The sequence below is a fragment of the Triturus cristatus genome, chromosome 2_1, assembly GCF_964204655.1.
Source record: "Triturus cristatus chromosome 2_1, aTriCri1.1, whole genome shotgun sequence".
NCBI classification, from domain to species: domain Eukaryota; kingdom Metazoa; phylum Chordata; class Amphibia; order Caudata; family Salamandridae; genus Triturus; species Triturus cristatus.
Window position 1 is genome coordinate 279,605,053 of NC_140581.1, and position 21,395 is coordinate 279,626,447.

General features: G+C 43.3%; 1 protein-coding gene across 2 annotated transcripts in view; it reads right to left on the minus strand.

Moving 5' to 3' along the window:
• Positions 1 to 21,395, minus strand: part of NUP155 (nucleoporin 155) — a 711,261-nt gene that overhangs the window by 551,282 nt on the left and 138,584 nt on the right. For both annotated transcript variants that reach the window (XM_085631101.1, XM_085631098.1), the window contains exon 15: positions 1,520 to 1,614. In XM_085631101.1, the coding sequence (XP_085487227.1) occupies positions 1,520 to 1,614 (95 nt within the window). The remainder of the gene's footprint in view (positions 1 to 1,519; positions 1,615 to 21,395) is intronic.

Genomic DNA, 21,395 nt, shown 5'->3' on the forward strand with positions numbered 1-21,395 from the left:
TCAAACCCGTGATACAGGTGTGCCACAATGAAATGGAAGCATACTCTAAATTGCCACTCTCACTGATGGGGTGCATTGCTTGACACCAAATTTTCAGGCTCCCTGCTTCCTATACATTCTGCAGAATTATCTCTATATCCCTCCCACTCCCCAAATCTTTTTTTGCAGCAGAAGGAACCATGGTCAGAAAATATATCTGGGTGTGGCTGGGGAAGCCCCATGGTTTTCCTTCACAAAATGCGCCATGACAACATTTGAAGGTGGTCTTGGCCTCCGGGATCTATGACTGTAGTACTGGGCGGTGCACATTCATAAGATAGGGTAGTGGCTATTTAGTGACAGATCTGACTCAGTTATCCATTTAGAACTCAGTTCCCTTGAAAACCATGGTATTACAAACCTGTTGTACAGAAAGACTTCCCCAGATCACGTGCCTTCTTCTGTTTGATGGCATGAGGCACTAAAATAAATACACCGGTCCAATAAAGTAACAAACCTGACCTCTTTGTGGCAAGGGACATATTTACCCCTTGGAGCACAACTGTATGGATTAAAGACTGGGATCTCAAAGGAATCTCTGGGTGACGTGTGGTTTGGATCCCATATCAAGTCCTATAACCAACTTTAAATATATTCAATTGTTCTCTGTACTGGTAGCTCATGAGGAAAAACGTTGAAAGTCCGCTTAGAGGCTAAACTAGCACTAGAGCCGCCTGGCCCAGGGATCATTTCTAGATTACATAAATCCCTCGAATGGAAAGTACTAAAGCAGATGAGACATGTGAAATTAGCAAAGGAATCAGATCTTGTTGAAACTGGACGAGGATAACTTGTGAGACTTACATGAAGAACGCCAGTCATCCCATCAAACCACAGAGCAATTCAACTACCTAAATAACATTTTTAAATACTGCCTAAATAGGATATGAAAGATAGGCCGGGTAAGAAACCCTCAATGTATAAGCTGTGGGACCCTGGATGCATCCTATTACCATGTGATATGGAAATGCGCTAACAAAAACATACTGGCAACAAGTTTATAACCTAACTGCTTGAGATGCCTAGCACCAGAGTGCAGATTTTGGGTATCATGGACGGATGAGCCTCAACCAGAGCACAATGGACGCTGGTTGAAATTAGCTTTTTGGTGGTAAACTTGACACAGCCAGACATTGGAGCCAGGCACAACCACCTCCAGACAACAAATGAATAAATTGTATGAATTACTGTGCTGCAGTAGACCATATAATGTATAAGTGGAGGGGTTGCGAGAAGAACTGCACTATATGTGGCCCATGGACTTCATGTTTTGATCTTTATTAATACGTTTCTGGATCGGACATGGCTGAGTGAATGGCTTTGTGTATGTGACATAATACTATGCGTCCACTGCATGGGATTAATGCTGAATGTAGTCCACTGACTCTTGGTTTTACTGCTGGTTTGTGCAGAAAACATTAAGAATTGCTATGTCCAAAAAAATGTTTTTTAAATTAATCAATGCCTTATAACATCTTACCTGAAAAATGCCCGTGTAGCCCATGCTGACACCTCTCTATCACATGCTGCAGTAGAACAGGCAAGAATTAAGCATGTGGCACAGGCTTGATCTTCCTAAAAGAAAACCGAATGAACATTAGTATAACAGTAATGTGCCTGCATAATGAAACATATTTGATCAACAGTGCTGCAACACTCTTCACAATTACTCAGTAAAATAACAGACCTAGGATGCTATTACGTATAGGACACACTTTACCTGTTTGTGCCACGGCGCACCGTCAAACAGGTGCACCAGGCAGAAACAGGGAAAGTACGCCCTATTAGGTTGAATATGCTGCCCTGAGGGCAGCGCATTCAAGTGAAATAGAGAGTGGCTGCTTCAAAGCTGCTCCATGTTTCACTGTGCAGGCAACACCCATCTGCACTTTAATGAGTAGAGAGATATCCCATTGAAGGCGGGTGCAGTGAGTGACTGCACCCACCTGCAAGGGGATGTCTGGGGGATCCATAGGACCCCCTTGATTCCCTCCAGAGGGCTGCCATCAGGGGGCACACTGACCATCTGAGACCCTCAGACAACTTTTCTTACCTCTGCTCCTGCGTCTATAATATTGCACTGGCATTGAGGAAAAGAGATTCCCACATTTGCCATGCCCCATACAAATGAAGTACCTCCCTCTTGAGATAGCGCTGGCTCAACATATGCACCAACACTATATGTATTGCTGAAGGGGCCGCACAAGCATCTGCGGCCCCTTCTGTAATACCAAACTGCCCGGGGGGGTGAACAAAGTGGACTCAAATGCCCATTGCGCCCCTGGGGGACTTCTGCAATACGGGCCCTAATGAGAAGCTTTTGCAGGCATACATGCCTCATTATGATACATCTCTTTTCAGCTTTTGCAGCTTATTACACATTAAAAAAAACTACTCAATACCCTCTACTCGAGAATTGGGATTATATAGTATTGTCCTTCAGTAGTTTGCATCCTCAATCCCAGTTAGTCCAAGGCCCATATTATACATTGAGCCTTGAAGGCAGAATGGGCGTGTGCGCCCGCTCTTCGTGCCTCCAGGGTGCAATGGTACTACAGAAGCGCCCGCAGACGATTGTGCATCCCCTTTTGTAATACAAATAGCCATGGAGCACATGTTGCGCAAGCACTATCATGAGAGGGTGTTTCCTCATTTGCATGGGGACATGACCCAATGCAAATGAGGGAATCACTTTGCCTCTGCGCTAGCGCTGTATTATCGACATGGTAGCAGAGGCAAGCCCGCTTTTAATAGGTGTACTTTCAGTATGCCTCCTAAAGATAGCCCTCTGGGGGTGAAGATAAAGAGTCCCATGGACCCCTCAGACAGCCCCCTGCAGGCGGGTGCAGTCACTCACTGCAAGGGGATCTCTAATCCCCCTTTAAAAGTTGAGTTGGGTTGCCACCTGCACAGTGAAACATGGAGCAGCTTTTAAACAGCTGCTCTGTATTGCACTTGAATGCGCTGCCCTGAAGGCAGCGCAAGCTCGTGGCCGCCCTGGGGGGAGCGCATTCATTCTAATACGCCGCATTTGCCTTGTTTGCGCAGGCCACACTTCCTTTGTTTGCGATGGGGAACACATTTTGAAAGGTGCGTTGTAGCGCAAGCACGAAAAGTGAGTGACTGTACCCGCCTGCAAGGGTAAATCTGGTGGTTCCATAGGACCCCTTTGAACTACTCCAGAAGGCTGCCATCAGGGGGTGCACTGACAGTGCACCACCTTTTTGTGGAGCACTATCAGTGCGCCTCCTGACAGATTCTTTACCTCTGCGCCCTCGTCCATAATACAATGCAGGCGCAAAGGTAAAGAGATTCTTTCATTTGCATGAGGCAACGCCCCCATGCAAATGAGGGAACGCTCTCTTGAATTAACACTGGCGCAACATATGTGCTAGCTCTATCTGTATAACAGAAAGAGCTGCACAAGCGATTGCGGCCCCTTCTGTAATACCAAAATGCCCCAGGGGCGCACAAAGCAGGTGCAAACGTCCGTTACGCCCCAGGGCATCTCTGTAATAAGGTGCCAAATCTCTAATAATGTCAATAAACTCTCCGCTTTAGAATAGATGAACAAGTTACTTACCTTCGGCCATGCCTTATCTGGTAGAGACAATATCTAGACACAGTCTCCTTACCTTAGAATTTCCGTAGGCTTCCGACAGCACCCAGAAGATTTTTTGTGTGCAGTACCCCTGCGCACCGGTAGGTGGTTTTGATAGACTCCGCGTCCATTGTCGTCCGTGCCGGAAGTGACATCACGGTACCTATATAGGTGCTACCCAGGTGTGCTGACGTCAGTTTCTTTTCACGGCGTTCCACGCAAGAAGTATAAAGCCATGAAGAACACCGACCACTGGTGAGTCAAAACTTGGGCCCTGAAAGGGGTCAAACCTGTCCTCAGAAATCCGTTCGCAGAGCGGGGAGGATGAGTAGGTCAGTAAGGAATCTGCAGCTAGATATAGTTTCTACCATATAAGGCGTTACTGAAGGTGAGTAACTTGTTCATCTGATAGAGACTTCTAGCCGCAAATTCCTTACCTTAGAATATATACCCAAGCAATACCATCCTTAAATGAGGGTCTTCGAACCAATTTCAAACAAGAACATTTTGCAGGAACGAGTGGGCAACATGCCCCTCTTTGCAGAACTGATTTTTCAGACAGTAATGTTTGGTGAACGTGTGCAGGGAAGCCCGCGTTGCTGCCTAGCAGACGTCCAAGACCAGAACTCTGTATGCCAACGCAGTGGTGGCCGCCTTAGCTCGAATGAAATTCGCCCGCAAAGCCTTTTTAGCCAGTGCATAGCAGATTTTGATGCAGAGCACACACCATCTAGAGATGGCCCAATTTTGCACAGCTCGACCTTTCTTTACACCAACATACCTAATGAAGCGTTGGTCATCCACCCGGAACTCTCGCGTGCGGTTAAGGTAGAATGATAACACTATTTCTGGGTCCAGAAGGTGGATTCGCTCCTTGAAGGATGTGGAGGAGCATGAAGGTAGGCAAGGTGATAGATTGGCCTACATGAAAAGGGGTGATCACTTTTGGCAGAAAGGAGGCCCTTGAGCGAAGCAACACTTTGTAAGGACAGACAAGAGGTAAGGCGGCTTAGATGATATGCACATGTTTTAGCCACTACTGTCTCCAGGTGGGTACTCTTCCCATGAATACTGGTTTCTTTGAGGGAGTCTACTCACTGGTTAACAAGGGAATCATACTCTACTGATTGATAAAAAACAAAAACTGGAATTTTGAACTTTTGCTGAGATAGATGAAATATTTTCTGAAGTGCCCAAAAGATTTTCCAATAGCACAATAAAAAAAATATTTTTACAAAAAAATCGAACCAAAATCCTCTGACATTACCCTTTGGCACTTTATTCAGACACATTCTTATTTTAATATGTATGTTTGTGATGCAATCGTAGCCACAGATGTGTGTCTTCTTATTTATACTGGTGAAGCACTTTTTACCTAGGCTCACAGGAAAATACTGACCAAGAAATGGAGAAATTTCAGTATTACTACATTTTAATTAACTATCTAAATGCTTTTAAGAGGAAGTTCTTTTGGAGGATGAAGAAAGGAGCGGTTGCAATCATCCTATCAAATCTAATGATACCCAAAGAGTTAAACTAATATTATGGAAGGTTCAGGGACTTAAGAATATGTCGAAAAGGTCCAAAGTACAGAATTACTTTAAAAAGTAAGGGGACCAAACTGCATTTCTTCTATAGCTAAAGACTCATCTAACACTTGCAGACAGAAGTGTGCTGGGCAAGTGCTGGAGAGGTCAGTTTTATTTTACTCTAAAGATGCTTTGGAAAAACTAATTGAATGACTGGTGATAAATAAAAAGATACTCAAGAGCATTTGAACACTTAACACATTGTCCTACTTAATGTTGAAGACTTATAAATGTCTCACTTAAATTTAACACACTCTCAATAGACTTGGAGAAAAGTCATGAGATGTGCATATATGTTGGTACAAAACTCAATTAAATGATTACAAAAAAAAAGTTATTCCTAAGACCATACTGTACGATATGAAAGTTTAAAAGTTAGTATCAAAAGGTTACAATTTTTGACAAACATATAAAAGCAAACATTTTCAAAATTAATATTTTTCAATGCCCATCTTCAAATCAGACTGAACTTGTTATTCTTGCAGGGAATTACCTGAAAGCTTTCTTGTATTCAAAATTGAAGAAGGCTTCTTAAACACCTCACTCTAAACGTCCCAAAGAATCAGTATTCCAAAGTACTTTCTTTAATGACTTTAGCTTAAGTGAGAGAAATCCAACACCACTTCATAAAAAAAAAAGAGTGCATTTGTATCTTAATTTAGACATCAAAACGAACGGAATAGCATATATATAACCAGAGCTATGGATTTTAGAAGCAATAGGAAAGCAGTATGAAATAATCTAGTGAAACCTTAACATTGCAGTCAATGGGAAAAACCACTAGTGACAATCGGTCACTTGCAGGTTGAGTTGCGTGGTAGACTTGCAGGGTAAAGGTGATGGTGACAGGGTCCCAGCACTAGGCCACAGCAGTCAGCTCAATTTTACCTAGCCCGTGGAGTCCAGGTGCCGAGTTGTCCTGGCTGTCCCTGGTGCTGAACGTGAGCCGCAGGAGAGCTGCTTTTTCCGCTTACACAATGCTGCAGGGAACAAGATGCAAAAACACAGAGTGGTTGCTGACGTCTGTGAAAGGTCGGATGAAGTTCCTTTTAGGTGCAGTATCAAATGCAGGGGTCGGTAGCCGCATTGGGGACCAACATGCCTTGACAGTGGTAATCCTTGAAAAAAGGTATTCCGACGCCCAGTGGTCCGGGGGAACACGGTAGCTGCCTATAACTTCTTAGAAGGCAGGACTACAGTTCCCACAATGCACTCTAGACCATCTGGATTTGGGCGATCCGTCGGAGGGCCCGATGGCCAGCAATTCTTCGGATCCGGAGCTTTGTTTTACCTGCAGCTTCCAGGGAACTAGTGCCAGTAGTACAGTGGAGTCTCAGGGTGCTTCAGGCTCTCACAGGGGTTCCTCTGTTTGGGGAAACACAGAGTTAGCCTAGGGCAAGTCTCGATCAGGCAGTTCCAGGAGGGTTGCCACAGGAGCAGAGTATCCCTCTGTTGCTTTGTGTAAGGTTCTCATCTTTGCCCTCTTCAATGCAGGTTGTTCAGAACTGAGGTTGTGGTGTCGGGGGAGAGGGGGTGCCTTAAATCCTGGAGTTATGGGTGTGGGAAAGACACAATTGATGGACGGAATGCAGAACAAATCAAAACATTCACCCCTAGTCAAGAGATCTGGGTTAAATCCATCATTCTTTTGCTCACCATGCCACCCCAGGTTAGACCAGGCCATATGCAAATCAGTCTTGACCCTGTGCCTCAGGCAAACAGGCCAGCCCAGGTCCTCCCTGGACCGGAAACAAGCATCCTAGGACCGATTTCAGGGTTTCACCCCTCATCAGCCAGGACAGCTTGATTCCACTGCCACAGTGAGCCCGGGACCCATGTCTGGGCATACCTGGCGCACTTAGGGCGAGAAAGGAAAAGACACACAATTAGATGCTTGTTTCCAGTCCAGGGAGGACCTGGTCTGGCAGTTCGTGCTGGACTGTTCCCATTGGGCACAGGGTCAAGCCTGATTTGCATATGGCTGGGTCCAAACTGAAATGGCATGGTGAGCAAAAATGATGGATTTAGGCCCAAGCTCTCTACACTGGGATGAATGTATGACATTGTCCTGCATTCTGTCTATCAATTGTTGTTATGGGTGTGGGAGCAAGTAATTAATGGGCTGTAAGTCCCTACCGCTAGTCCCTCCCGAGAGGACAACATCCAAGGGTGTGGGTCATCTTTTCTACACGGAATCCCCTATTCTGCCACGTCTAAAAATGGCAGAACTCTTCTTTCAGAATACAGACCGGGCAGCCCACCCTGGAGGTGTGGCTATCCTTCTGGGGGTGTACCCCTCCTTGACTATCTAATGTCCCGTCTGCCTGGATGCAAAGGTGCCTGGGGCAGAGGGAGGGCTGTTTCCTCCGCTGAGAATCAGCCCTAATGCATATCAGAGGCGGTGTAGCTTTTGAAGCACACCGCCTTTATGTACCACTTCCCTTGCCTTCCTGGGAGGGAAACGGTGTGACCTCGTTCCTCCACAGGCCTTTGTTCCTGACTCATGAGAGTAATCATGCTGCCTGGCAGGTGGTCAGAATCCTGTCTTGGTGGCAGCAAGTGCGGGCTGCCAGCCAGAGTACAAAGAAGCTGGGACAACCAGGTAGGCAACCTGGGTGTATGTCTCATCACCCTCGACACGAGATTTATGGTAGGGTGTTATATTCGATATAGGTACCCCAATATAGGCTTAGGTAGCATCGTGCTCTTTCAACTAAACTCTCCCCTACATTACACACAACAATTCTTGGGGACTGACCTTTTACCTAGATACGACACTGCACACAGAACGCAGTATTTTCCCTGGTTAAAGCCTCATACATTATGCATGAGGATTCTTGAACACTCAGCAGGACTACCCTCTCCTGTATAATAACTATGTATAAAGTTCATTCCTGACGTCATCCTAAGTCCGACAAGTGGCACAGCAAGGTAGAACCCCTGGGGAGATCTTTGGGTATATAAACAACTCATCTTGCTGAGACAAACAGAAGAGATCAGGATTTCTCTGCCGACACACTAACGCGAGACGCTGAGGTTCCTGTATGCAGATACTCCAACTCGCAGTGGTCTAACATCCCTTGCGGGTAGTCCAACTCGAGACCAAGATGGGGATCTCAGAGTCTCTCACTTCAGGTAATGGGGTTGACGTTATCCTAGAGGGATTCTTGGCTTAACACCTATATAAATGCTAGGTACACTTAGGTACATCTAGTTAGGCTAGCATCGTAGGAGTACACATTTTATTGTCATATATTTTATATACTTGCCTGTATTCATGGTTATAGCAAAATGGTAGAAATCTACCATCCTTTTACTTTCTTAGTGCTTCTGATAATTTATATATGTTACTGTCTAATGGTTGTTTCAACACATTTATTTTACACTAGAATAAAGACTGTTCAATAAATACTTTTAGAAAAACATCCATACCATTTATCCTGTGTATCTCTCTGAGACTAAGTGAGCACGAGTGACTGAGCGAAAAGTAGTACACTGTTTCCAAGGTCCAGAGGGATGAGGGTTGTCATGTTCGATAGTTGCCAAGAACTATTCTCTCCCTGGTAAGAGGAGTTTCTAGTGGCACTGTGAGCTAGCTGGTACAGAGGCAAACATACCTGGTGGGGGTGTCTAGAATCAGTCCGACACCAATCCTACAGTGTACGTTGTCTAAACACGCAGATCCTATACAGGTTTTATAGGAACTACACGACATGGCGCCCAACGTTGGTTGGGTACTTATCGAACAGTCAAATCTAAGAAGTTCAATTGTGCTATTCTCAGAGACCCCTACTAAAATTTCCAGAGATGTCTGCAGTGGGAGGGTACAAAAATCCGCCGCAGCTGAAAAGGCAAAATCCTATATATTGGCTGTTGGTTAATCAAGCTTGAAGGACACATTGTTCCTATTTGTGCATAACACCTTAACTTGGTTCCCTTGAAAAACTCTTCTTACTAAAAACAATGACTGAGCAAGTGGATAACGTTGTACATGAGCTAAATCTCTCAGCCAAAGATGCAGATGCAATACAAATGACAGAAAATGTTAGAAATGCCAAAACCTTAAAACTAGCTTCATATGGTTTAACAGCTAGGGGTGGGCCAGTAACCTTCGTGATTGAGGCACACAACTTATTTAGAACAGAGGTAGTCTATTCATGGGTTAGAAGATGACTTACCGAACAAATATTGTCCGTACGAGGACATTGAAGTCCCGCTCACGGACCAGGAGCATTTATACTGGTTTAAAGGCGCCCTCCCCCATGCAAGAAATAAAGTACGACTCGGTCCGCTCGGAAGAGACGGAGCAACATGGCCAGTATTAGCAGCCTACACACCACATCCTGACATTGAAACAATGCCAGTAGGAGACTTACGTACACTTCATAAAGGAGTAATAAGACTTTACAGAAACATGACACAGTTTGTGATGAGAACACACACACACTTCAACCAGCGATTGCTACACCAACAGGTCCGATTCAAACATCAACAACTAAAATCACACCACATACATTTCACGCAGTCATGGGCAAATTGCCCACAAAACGTGAACAAATGCCATTCTGGGTGGCTCAAAAAATAACACGGCTAGAGGCGGTATTTCCAAACACCAGCCCACAAGAAAAACACTGAATGTTAACAATCTGCTAGCCCATGGGGATAACCCCCCAGATAGAGGATTGTAACTTTTGGGGTACAGTTGATGTAGAAGAATTAGTTGCATAATGGCAACATTTTCAAGAAATTACTATGTGATATCTCATGACAGGCTGCTTCAGCTGCTGAGTAGAGTAGTAATTTTTCAGCCCCACACTGGGACTTCGATTTTACATTGCACATAGGTGCTTCCTGTGATTTAGCTGTGGTCACCATATTGCATGGCAGAAATTTAATATAATAAGGTAGCCAGTTTTCAGAGTACTTTTGGACTCTAAATGTGATTTTATGTTTGTACCTTAATACAGAGCGGTGCCTCGCTTCCTGAGCGGATGCCAGGTGAGGTGAGGAGCACACACGCATAAAGCCGGATAAGTGCAATAACTTGTTTAAAAATGTGGTTGATGATTTATACCAGTGGGTAAATGATACATAGATGAAGTATCAAACATCACCAAGGCATTGCCTATATTATGTTTTTCTCTAACAGCAACACTATATTTAACGGTTTTTAGGAGGATTTTATTTCTATTTTTATTTTTCAGGATTGCATCCAATACTCCTGTGACAGTCAACTCTACTTTATACGCATAGGAGTAATACAGGTTGTATTGAACCAACCGTTTTTGTTTGTGATCTTATCTGCTTTGCACATATAGCACACGATTTGCAGTAGCGTTTCCTTTCTTAAGGTCCTGATGAAAGCCAGAATCATAGCATCCTCAGGCTGAAACATGTAGACCTGCCATCCTCGTGGCCTTTTTACAGTTATTTGTTAAAACTGTATACGCACTGTTTTTAGGTTTGACACTATAGCACCTATTAAAAGTTCAGTATCCTAGTAGCCAATTAAAAAAAAAAATCACCTTCTTCACACACACTTTAGTCACTTGCACTGCAACCATCACCCCAAAACGTAATTCTAAAGCTACTCATCTAGGGACTATTGCAATTTCCATCTTATGCGACTACCTGAAATATCTGCTAGCTCCCTTCGATAGTTGAGAAGAGTGTAGCGTACAGATACACTAGGGTTTGCAACCTAGTGGAATCCCAAATGATGAAGCATGCCACTCCGGTGGGTGATGGGATTCTATCCTTTTTATAAGGATTCCCCTAACTAATTCAGTTTGACCAGATGTTGTTAGAGTTTAACATATATTTTTTCAGACCAACGGTTTTCTTGTGTTTGTGGAGTACAGTTTTCGGTGCCATATATACCAGGACTCATGGTATCCCGTCATTAGTAGTAATAGCAGATGTATTAGGACAAATACAGAAAGAGTATGGAGCAGAACCTAGGGATGAAATTACTAGGTAATTTTGCTCGGGTATCAGCTGTAATATTAGCAAATATTAAAGGGGAGGCAGCAGCGGTGGCAAAACTCCAGCGCCTGAGGGAGTTTACTCCTTTACAAAAGGAACATGAATTACCTAAAATAATTGAAACTACTTATGCAGAATTATGTAGACACAGTTTGGGAGCTAGAGCAATAACACCTCAACTGATAGGTACCTTTGAGCAAGCACCTGCTTCTTCAAAGAAGAAATGGGATAATAACAAACAACAAAAGAATAAAGAGAATGGATCTCAATCCAGAGGTAGTTCTCCTCAACAGGAGCCCTCCGAAAGGAGGTATAACCTTGGGAATAGGGACAAAATTAGAAAACCTGACAGTTATCAGGACACTGATGCACGTTTCTCTCATTCCTTTCAGTGTTCATCGAAAAACTCAGAGAGGGAAGGACGGTCAGAACACAGACGAGAAGAGCGTACCAGGTCCAGAGACACGAATCGCACTCCAGAATACACTTCAAAGAAAGAAGAAAAACCAAAATCAAAACCTCAATTCAAAAAGAAGAAAGTAGCAGGTCTCAAGATCAGACATGCTCAGAATTCTGAGGGCTCAACTACTGAACGAGGAATGGGGTCTAACGATGCTAGACAGTGCAGCAGAAGTAACAATAGCTCGCCAGAACCTGATGGAATTTCTGGTGACAGCGGAGCTGAGTGAACAAATCACGGTGGAAACGTCTGATACTAGGGTAAGTGTACCACATATGTTAAATGAAATAACACTCTAAATGGAAGGGGATAAGCCCAGAAAAATTAAAGGTCTCTTTTCAGAGAATCTGACTTTTGGCTAGGACATTGTTTTAGCTGAAAGAGATTGACCGCCTGCTATTGTTATGGATTGCCCAAAGGAAGAAAGGGTAAATTTTCCGGCCATTTCAGACCTCGTTCCTTACCACTTAAAACACATGTACACGCAGGGGTGGGCACCCACCATGTAATACCATTAAAATCTACTCCAACTCCACAGAGACAGTATCCAATTAAGCAAGAACCTAAAAAACAAGTCAGGGAGATCTTAGATCAACTTGAATACCAGGGGAAGATTGAAACTTGCACCTCTTCAATGAATAATCTTTTGTTTCCCATAATGAAACCTGACAACTCACATCGTCTAGTTTTAGATTATAGACATCTAAACTCATGCACAAAAACTTTTGATGTACAAAACGCACACAGTGCCGCATTATTGAATAACATTGTGCGGAAAAAATACAAAACAACACTAGACATCTCAAATGGTTTTTTCTGCACAAATATATCGCCTGAGAGCAGATATTTGACAGCGTTCTCAGTGCTAGGGTCACAGTGTCAATTTTGTCGACTCCCCCAGGCATATACAAACAGCCCGGGGTTGTTCTCAGCTAGGGTAACTGAGTTACTTCAGAACCTGGACGAGGAGGCATTGTCCTATGTAGGTGATATTTATCTGACAGATGATTACCTGGAGGAACACTTGACCACGGTGAGCACCATAATTTTGGAATTCGCCTCGGAGGGCTTCAAATTCAACTTTAAAAAATCAAAACTAGATCACTTCAATGTCCTATTTTTAGGATACGAGTTATCAAGTGAAGGAAAAAGCTTGGCAGCTAACTTTTTACAAAAGCGTGCACTGCTCCAACCTCCAAAAACATTGAAAAATTTACAATCCATACTGGGATTCCTGAATTTTGGTAGAACATGCCTCATAAGACCTGATTTTTCAGTTAGGCAATGGACACAGGAACACACAGATCTCCTTTGTTCCCTACAAGCTGACATGATAGCGTCAAAACACTTAGACACGCGTAAATGTCCGCAACCCAGTGATGTGTATAGTTACGGGTCAATCTGGGTACACCTACCAAACATACAATGAAGGCGAAACAGTACTTATAGCATACAAATCACACTTGTATACAAACGCTGAGATGCGTTTTGCATCCACAGAAAAAATTCTGACAGCAGTACAGATTGCTGTAGTGAGAGAAAGAGCTCTGGGTCAGGGAAAACGAATAATTGTCGTGACTCCGGTACCGGCCTTAAAGGCTGCTACAAAGGCTAGCGTTCTGAATGCTAAAGCTTTACATCCAAGATGGAAAGAACAGGCAAATTCTCTAACTGCATCAGATGTAGAATACAGATACGACCCAAGTCTAAAAACACAAGCATTTTTGCAATATGGACAGGAATATCCTCTCTCGAATAAAATAATGCCTCTAGATCAGTAGGAATACATAATTCACACTGACGGATCCGCTCAGCCGGCCGTAGGGAGTAAAAAACAATACAGCGCTGCATGTGCGATTGTAAAAGGTCGTACGCAGGACAGAAAGTTCCACCCAAGCTGTACAATAACACAGTCTCTAGGAGACTGCACGGCTCAGCTGGCAGAGTTAAAAGCTCTATTGCTGACACTGATAAATATGGTTCGAGAATTCCCCACACTAATTGTCTGCGATTCTTTTAACTGTGTCCAGTCATATAATGAGTATCTTCACTATTGGGGACAAAATGGGTTTAAAAAGACTCAAAAGGTGGCACAATTAAGCATAAGATGCTATGGGAACAGGTACTGGAGTTGAAAAACGAACTACCAAAGGCTCACGTGATACACATGCTGAGTCATCAACGGGATGGCGTTCATGTTGAAGGGAATTTATTGGCTGATTAAACCACAAAAGCGGCAGTACGATCTGCTGCCGTAGCTGCAATCGCTCGTTCAAAAACAAGATTAGACGGACAGGTGATGGTAGCTGTCATTGCTTCATGCAAAGACAATAAGGCATTGCCGAAAGGTTTTCCACTCAAGTACTCCTACAAGTTAGATGCAACCAACATTCCATTTGCTCAGATTCCCGGAGTGGGGGATAGAGTAATCCCAAAAATGGATCGCAGAATGGGAATAATATTAGCTGTAAACAAGGGTTTGGGTTCTGCACACACAGGAGTTACGACAACTATTTATTTATTCAAACAACACAATTGGTGGCCGGAGTTAACAAAGCAGACCAAAGACTGTCTTAAAATGCAACATCTGTCAACAAATGAAGGGCTCCACCATAAAACGTCCAGCGCAGACACCATTGCTTATACCGGACAGACCAGTCGCGTGTGTCTATTTGGACCACTACGGACCCTTACAATCTGATGGGGCTTACAAGTACATCATGGTTGTAGTGGATTCCTGCTCGAGATTCCTATGGGAATGGCCTCAGCTCTCGACTGACACTCAAACTGTTATCAAAGATTTGCGAGTCTTTATAGGGACATACGCAGCTGGCACATTACATTCTAACCGTGGCCCCGGGTTTAGCTCTAGGGCTTACAAGGAAGCAATGGGAAGTTTGGGTGTTGCACTGCGGTACTCCTCCCCGTACCATCCACAGGGAAATTCAGTTGTGGAGAGGAAAAACCGAGACTTAAAGTAATCATTAACAGCTAGAGTATTAGGTGCGGGTGGCAGTTAGGTCAATCATTTATATGGGGTACAGCAGGCCTTGAATAACATGCCAAGAAGTTCTCTAGGGGGTGTCACTCCTGATGAGGTCCTTTTTTGGACGAGAATGTGGGTACCTGATCTCGATTGTGAAGGCACAGTGGCGGATGAAAAATCTTTTGACATCAATCATCGTTTGGCTGTTTAACAGGATCTGAATGATTCCAGGGCACTACAGAGTAATGTGCAGGTAAAGCGGACCGCCACTGGGGAAGTCAAGTCAGTCACGGCAAGGCCTATCTGGATTCTAAAAGTCGGAAATCTGGTCAGGGAAAAGATAGTGGACAAAAAGAATTTGGGCCATCATATAGAAAGCCTCTACCGGTCCTGGCCGTTCGAACAAGAACTGTACTTTTGCCGCCTCTAGCCAGAAAAAAAGAGACAAGATTAGTCTACATTGATCTAATCAAACCACACTATGTAGCCAATTCTGAATAGTAGGCCTAGTGGGCTCCTGAGTAGCCGACGCCCTCCTCTCACTACTATACAGGAAGTTCAGACGGAAAGGCTCATCATGTTTGAAGAGTCTCCTATACGGAATAATGGACTATGCAACAATGCCATGGAACTCGTTCCTCTTGAAACAGAAATACAAAATCAATATGAGAGACAAATTTCAATTCGACCTAACACGGATGTCTACATAAATATGCCTCAACAAGAGCCATTTACAAGTTCAACAAAACATGCTGAGCTACCAAAAATAGATCGAACCGCATCTGGCTGTTTCATCGACTTCGATACTTTTTCTTTGGATCCAAGTGAACCTGAAACAACGCCAGCCCCAACATCTCGTAAACAACAAATCAAAGACTTCTTCATTTTTCTTAAAAAGACTTACCTGGTGTCACCTTGGCTAGAACTCTGGATAATCACCGGGATACTTTTCTTTCTTTTCTGGATAGGCTTAGTAACTGTCTTCTGCTTACTTATTAATGGAACTTACCTTCACCAAAGCTCTGCTGCATCAAAAGTGAATTTAATCCTGAAACCTAATGTTTCAGCACTTCGTGAACAAAGAGACTTGTCATCAGTGAACATTACAGCAGTTCCTATACCTGATGGTATAGTGTAGGACAAGTTTGATTATGATATACTTGGTCCAACCAAACTTTTAAAAATACCTCATTTATTTAAAATTTCCTTAAATGATATCAGTACCTCCAGTACATTTTCCGATTATTGGGGTTTTGAAACTATAAACAATATGTTGTCTGATTTAGAACAATCAGCCGCATTTTCTACTGATGAAATGTTAGAAGAGACATCAGATTTTAACACCATGTATTGTTATCAACATTATGGTCATCATTTTCTATACAAATCCAGTACCCCTAGGAATGTTTTCACATATCACCAATGGGTACATTGCCCTACACCACGAAAAGTAGTTCGAAAACGTTTGTAGAGAAGTGTTCACATTTTTCTGGGTTTAACACTTCTGACCCGACTTTATATTATTATAAGGTTGCACCGACAACCGCACATAAAAATATGCTAACACCAAACAGATTTACTCTGCTTTCTTTGTTACCGAACTGTCTGAACAGGGTTTCGACTTATGGAAAGACACTATAGACTTGAAATCCGTCTGGGGTTCTAGAGACTGGTAAGTCCAGGGAATAGAAGCGCTATTTAGAGCATGCCTCATTCCTCAGCAGATGATATTTCTAAATGAAACTATACAACATACTTCCTGTCTTGGTATAGCCATTGATTTGAACACACCTCAGATTTCAACACCATCGCATGCCAAGGGTAATTTTACATCACAAGACGGAAGTACAATAGATGATATTTTACAATACAATACGTAAGACCCCAATTGGAAGGGATGGTTGGTTTGGCCAACAGACACAAACAGATGTCAGGAAAGATTCAGGGGTACCACCGAAGGGTTTAGTATCCACAGGCCAAACCCACGCTATGCACAAAGAGAACATCCAGTGTTGGGAAGTCATGCCTCGATTGGCTAAAAACCTCAACACTACAACAAGTAAAACAACACTTATCCTTACTTACAGAGGATGTGGACCTACAGACTTTTTGTATTGGGTCCCAGAAAGCCACGTCAAAAACATTTCCATCTATTATGCTGTCTAGAATGAAATTTTGAAAATCTCCCAACAAGAAGGAGTGGAGAGACTACGAGAAATAGATAGAATCAATTTAGAAAAGGCGCTAGCCGTAGTTGACAATGGCATGACTACGTTAACTTCCAGGATTTATTCACTGGGCAACATTGTATCTTCTGCTATTGATGTGCTAGAACAAGATCTGTCCATATTACAGCACAGGCAATCACAATTACGTTCTATTATGTTATTGGGCTGGACGCTGCAATCATTGCGCGCGAGTTATGTGCCTTGGCGTTTTATCACAGTACGCCACTGTTTTCTGCATACAATCTAACAGAAAAACAGATGAAAATAGCACTGAGGGGAGCAAAATATACAATGTTGCATACTGAAAAACTGGACCGATTACCTTTTACTGTGGCAGAATCACAGTCCACAAAGTGGTTGATCAATGGCCATATAACATTACCGGTCACAACTTTCCAGTTTCAGTACTGCCTAGAACAACAGCTAGCGGGCAGATATGATGAAATGGGTGGGGAATTCATCAAGGAATCTTGAGAATTACAGTACTAGATTTCGATGCACGGGTGGGGATCTAGAAGTTTTTCTAAGCGGTACAAACTGTGGGAACGCTTTAAGTGGATCTCTCATATGCCAGGATATTATGCTGCATGGGGCCTGTAATGGTGCAGTAGGAAACCTTTCCTGTCACTTGAGAGGTACTCCAGCAGCCGTGATTACCCTGATATTCAAGCTACTTTCAAATGGGAGTTAATTGATGTTAAACAATCAAGGTTGTTGTGGGATGCTTCCGGGCATCGCATATCTAGTCACAGTGAGCTCAAGGGTTACTTGCTGTATGCAAGTATTGTTTCCACCGACACACACAGTCAGGGAGGCGCCGCTATGGCCTTAATTGAATGGTTCCTTCATACGGTTTGATACTCTGAGGAGAATGAAAGCATGCTTCTACAGAAAACCGTGTCCTTAACCTCCGCACGGGAGACTTTTGATCTTCAGATCGCAAGGTCCTCAGCTGAGATACAGGCACTAATATGTACGAACTGCCCTTTCCATTTATTAGAAATGGTAAATCGTATCTTTAACATGTCTGATACGACTGGTATAGTCCACGTATTTAAGACCATAGGTTCAGGACTGTTAAGCACCTTTCAGACGATCCTCTGAGTTATACCAAACTTCATACACTCCGTATTCAAAAGCATTTTTGGAGGACTTCCGCTGATCCTGTTTCTAATAGCAGGTATACTGATTGTAATTTTTCTGCTACGCAATGGATGTCCCAGTCACCAAGGAGATGGAAAAAGCACTTCTGGAGTGTAAATACCGTGCTCGCATGGTAAAACATCTGGCCACACCTCGCCTAAGGGAACTGAGCGCCTCTTGGTTCCTGTCATTTAGACCAGTCTGGATGAACTGTGTCCTACCTGTTCTCCCATGCCTGTTCTGAAGAGAGGAATGCGTGTTGGATCTCTGTCCGACACTTCCATCGATTGCGCAACCGGACGTTGATGCATTACTGGACCCGATAACGGCCCATGTTCTGCAGTGTCCCCAGCGTATTCCAGTGCTGATGGTGGCATTCTTAGAGCCTCCACAGGAAGTCTCTGCTCCTGTTGGAATGGATACTGGCTCCTCCACTGACACCCAGGCCTTAGATGGCACACAGACTGCCCCAGCATTGGCTGCAGGCAGTACGGAAGATCATCTGTGCTCAATCGACATAATATGTGAGGTGTTACAGGGATTGTCGTCTGTGAAGGCAGGCAACAGCAATGTTGCGTCTACCAGCCAGGACAGAAACATTTGGCTCGTGGTATGCTGCGAGAAATTCAGCCTTTTTTAAACAAACTGAAATTGGAACTCCAAAACAATTGACACTTTTCCAGACCTGCATGGCTTTCCGATGCTTGTAGTGGTTTGAACTATATATACGGACACATTAGAGCTATTGCTTGAGTGACAATTTTCCTTTTAACATGTTTTAGAATTTTTAAATTTTTTAGCAAAACTATTGTTTTACTGTAGTTGTTTGCGTACCAGTGCCTAGACAGCCTAGTAGTATGTTAGAATTTAATAATGTCATCCAGTCGAATGAGGAGTGGGTGTTGTATTCCATATAGGTACCCCAAAATAGGCATAACCTTTCACCTATACTCTCCCCTACAATACACACATAACGATTCTTGGGGACTGACCTTTTACCTAAATACGACACTGCACACAGAACGCAGGATTTTCCCTGGTAAAAGTCTCATACATTATTCGTGAGGATTCTTGGAAACTCAGCAGAACTACCATCTCCTGTATAATAACTATGTATAAAGTTTATTCCTGACGTCATCCTAAGTCTGACAAGTGGCACAGCAAGGTATAACTCCCGGGGAGATCTTTGGGTATATAAATATCACATCTTGCTGAGACAAACAGAGGTGATCAGGAGTTCCCTGCCGACACACTGACACGAGACGCTGTGGTTCCTGCATGCAGATACTCCAGCTTGCAGTGGTCTAACATCCCCTACAGGGTGTCCAACTCGAGACCAAGACGGGGTTCCACAGTCTCTCATTTAAGGTAATGGGGTTGACTTTATCCTAGAGGGATTCTTGGCTTAACACCTACATACATGCTAGGCACACTTAGGCACATATAGTTAAGGTAGCCTCGTAGGAGTACGCATTTTATTGTCATGTATTTTATATACTTTGCCTGCAATCATGGTTATAGCAAAATGGTAGAAATCTACCATCCTTTTACTTTTAGTGCTTCTAATCATTTATATCGGTTACTGTTTAATGGTTGTTTCAGTACATTTAATTTACACTAGAATAATGACTGTTCAGTAAATACTTATTGAAAAACATCCATACCGTTTATTCTGTGTATCTCTCTGAGACTAAGTAAGCACGAGTGACTGAGCGAAAAGTAGTACACAGTGTCCACGGTCCTGAGGGATCAGGGCGATCATGTTCGATAATTGCCAAGAACTATTTTCTCCCTGGTAAGAGGAGTTTCTAGTGGCACAGTGAGCTAGCTGGTACACAAGCCAACATACCCGGTGGGGGTGTCTAGAATCAGTCTGACACAAATCATACAGTGTACGTTGTCTAAACTCGCAGATCGAAGCACAACAGGTTTAGGCGGTACCATAATGGAGCAGCCAACCTCGATTTGTCAAGGTGCCAGTCCATGTTATCCTATGGACCACTTATCACTTATAGTGTACTTTAATGGTAAACTCCATTACAGGGACATACAAGCTTGCACCTACATGCTCACACCTTTAATATAAGGCACAGGGCTCAGGAGGCCTTCCTTAGGGATGACTGTCCTATATTAAAATGAAGCAGTTTACACTGTCGCTGCAGTCTGCAATGGCAGGCCAGCTGTCAGTAGTTTCCTTGGGTCCCACAGGGTGCCAAAAACAGTGCTGCATGCCTTAGGGACCCCTTTACCACCCTTGCCCTGGGCACCACAGGTCCCATATAATTGGGACTTATAAGGGAGGCAAAGTCCTTGTCAATTGAGGTAACCAATGTTAACACAACAGCTTTAGGGAGAGAGCGGCATCACTGGGGTCTGAGCAGCAGACTAGTACAGTATCAGAGTCATAACCATCAGCATTGGAGCAAAAGATAGGAGGTGGCCATACAAAAAGGTCACTTTTCTATTTTCACATATTAATAGCCACAATGGCTAACACAGACTGTCAGTTTAAGGCTGTGACTATAGCAAGTGATGGAGCAGGCAAAACAAAATATTGTATACCTCCTCTATTTTGCATCAAATTAATTACGTAATCATTCTAAAAATTAACTCGAACTAATTAGTTTGAAGTGAGATATTATTAACCAACCCTTACACCTTGATAACCACAAGATACATGTGGGACTAAAATGCTAATTACATGGCAGAACAACTCTAACTGTGGTACGCTAACAAACTTTAGATTTTGGTGAAATAGAGAATTGCATGATTTATGTTGCTTTGTGATGGTTTGTGCTTTCAGTACTGCAAGATGGTGAGTATTATTGATTTAAATGTTGCTACAAGCTAGGAAAATACTAATATACATTGGGATTAGAGTGGGAATAAATATTAGAATCTTCAATTCTATATTTTAATTACTGTTATGTCTGTTTTTGCTTAAGTTGTCATTCGGGCCTGCTAGGCCGCAGTACTTAAAATGGAGGTCCTGTGCAGCCACCGTCATGTGAGCGCGATGACTTCTGCGCAGAATCGGAAGGCTCTGGAGATCTCCAAGTGACCTCAGTCCCTATGGCGACGTGTTCCTTGTAAAGGATAGGAGCATGGAGGGTTGCCAAGTGAAGGACGGTGTGAACCACCAAGGGGACAATGGAAGACCTGTACAAGGATGCTTGCTTGTTATTACTTCGGAACTTTCGCCTATGACCCGGAGGAATAAAATAAATTTTGCACCTTGCTATGCCAAGTCTCATGGAAAACCAGTTGGTCCTGGGAAACCTTTTAGAAATTGCAAGTTGACCCGGATTGACCAATCGGAACACTTTCTACCCCTAAATTGTTGCATTTTAATCTGAAGTAAGAG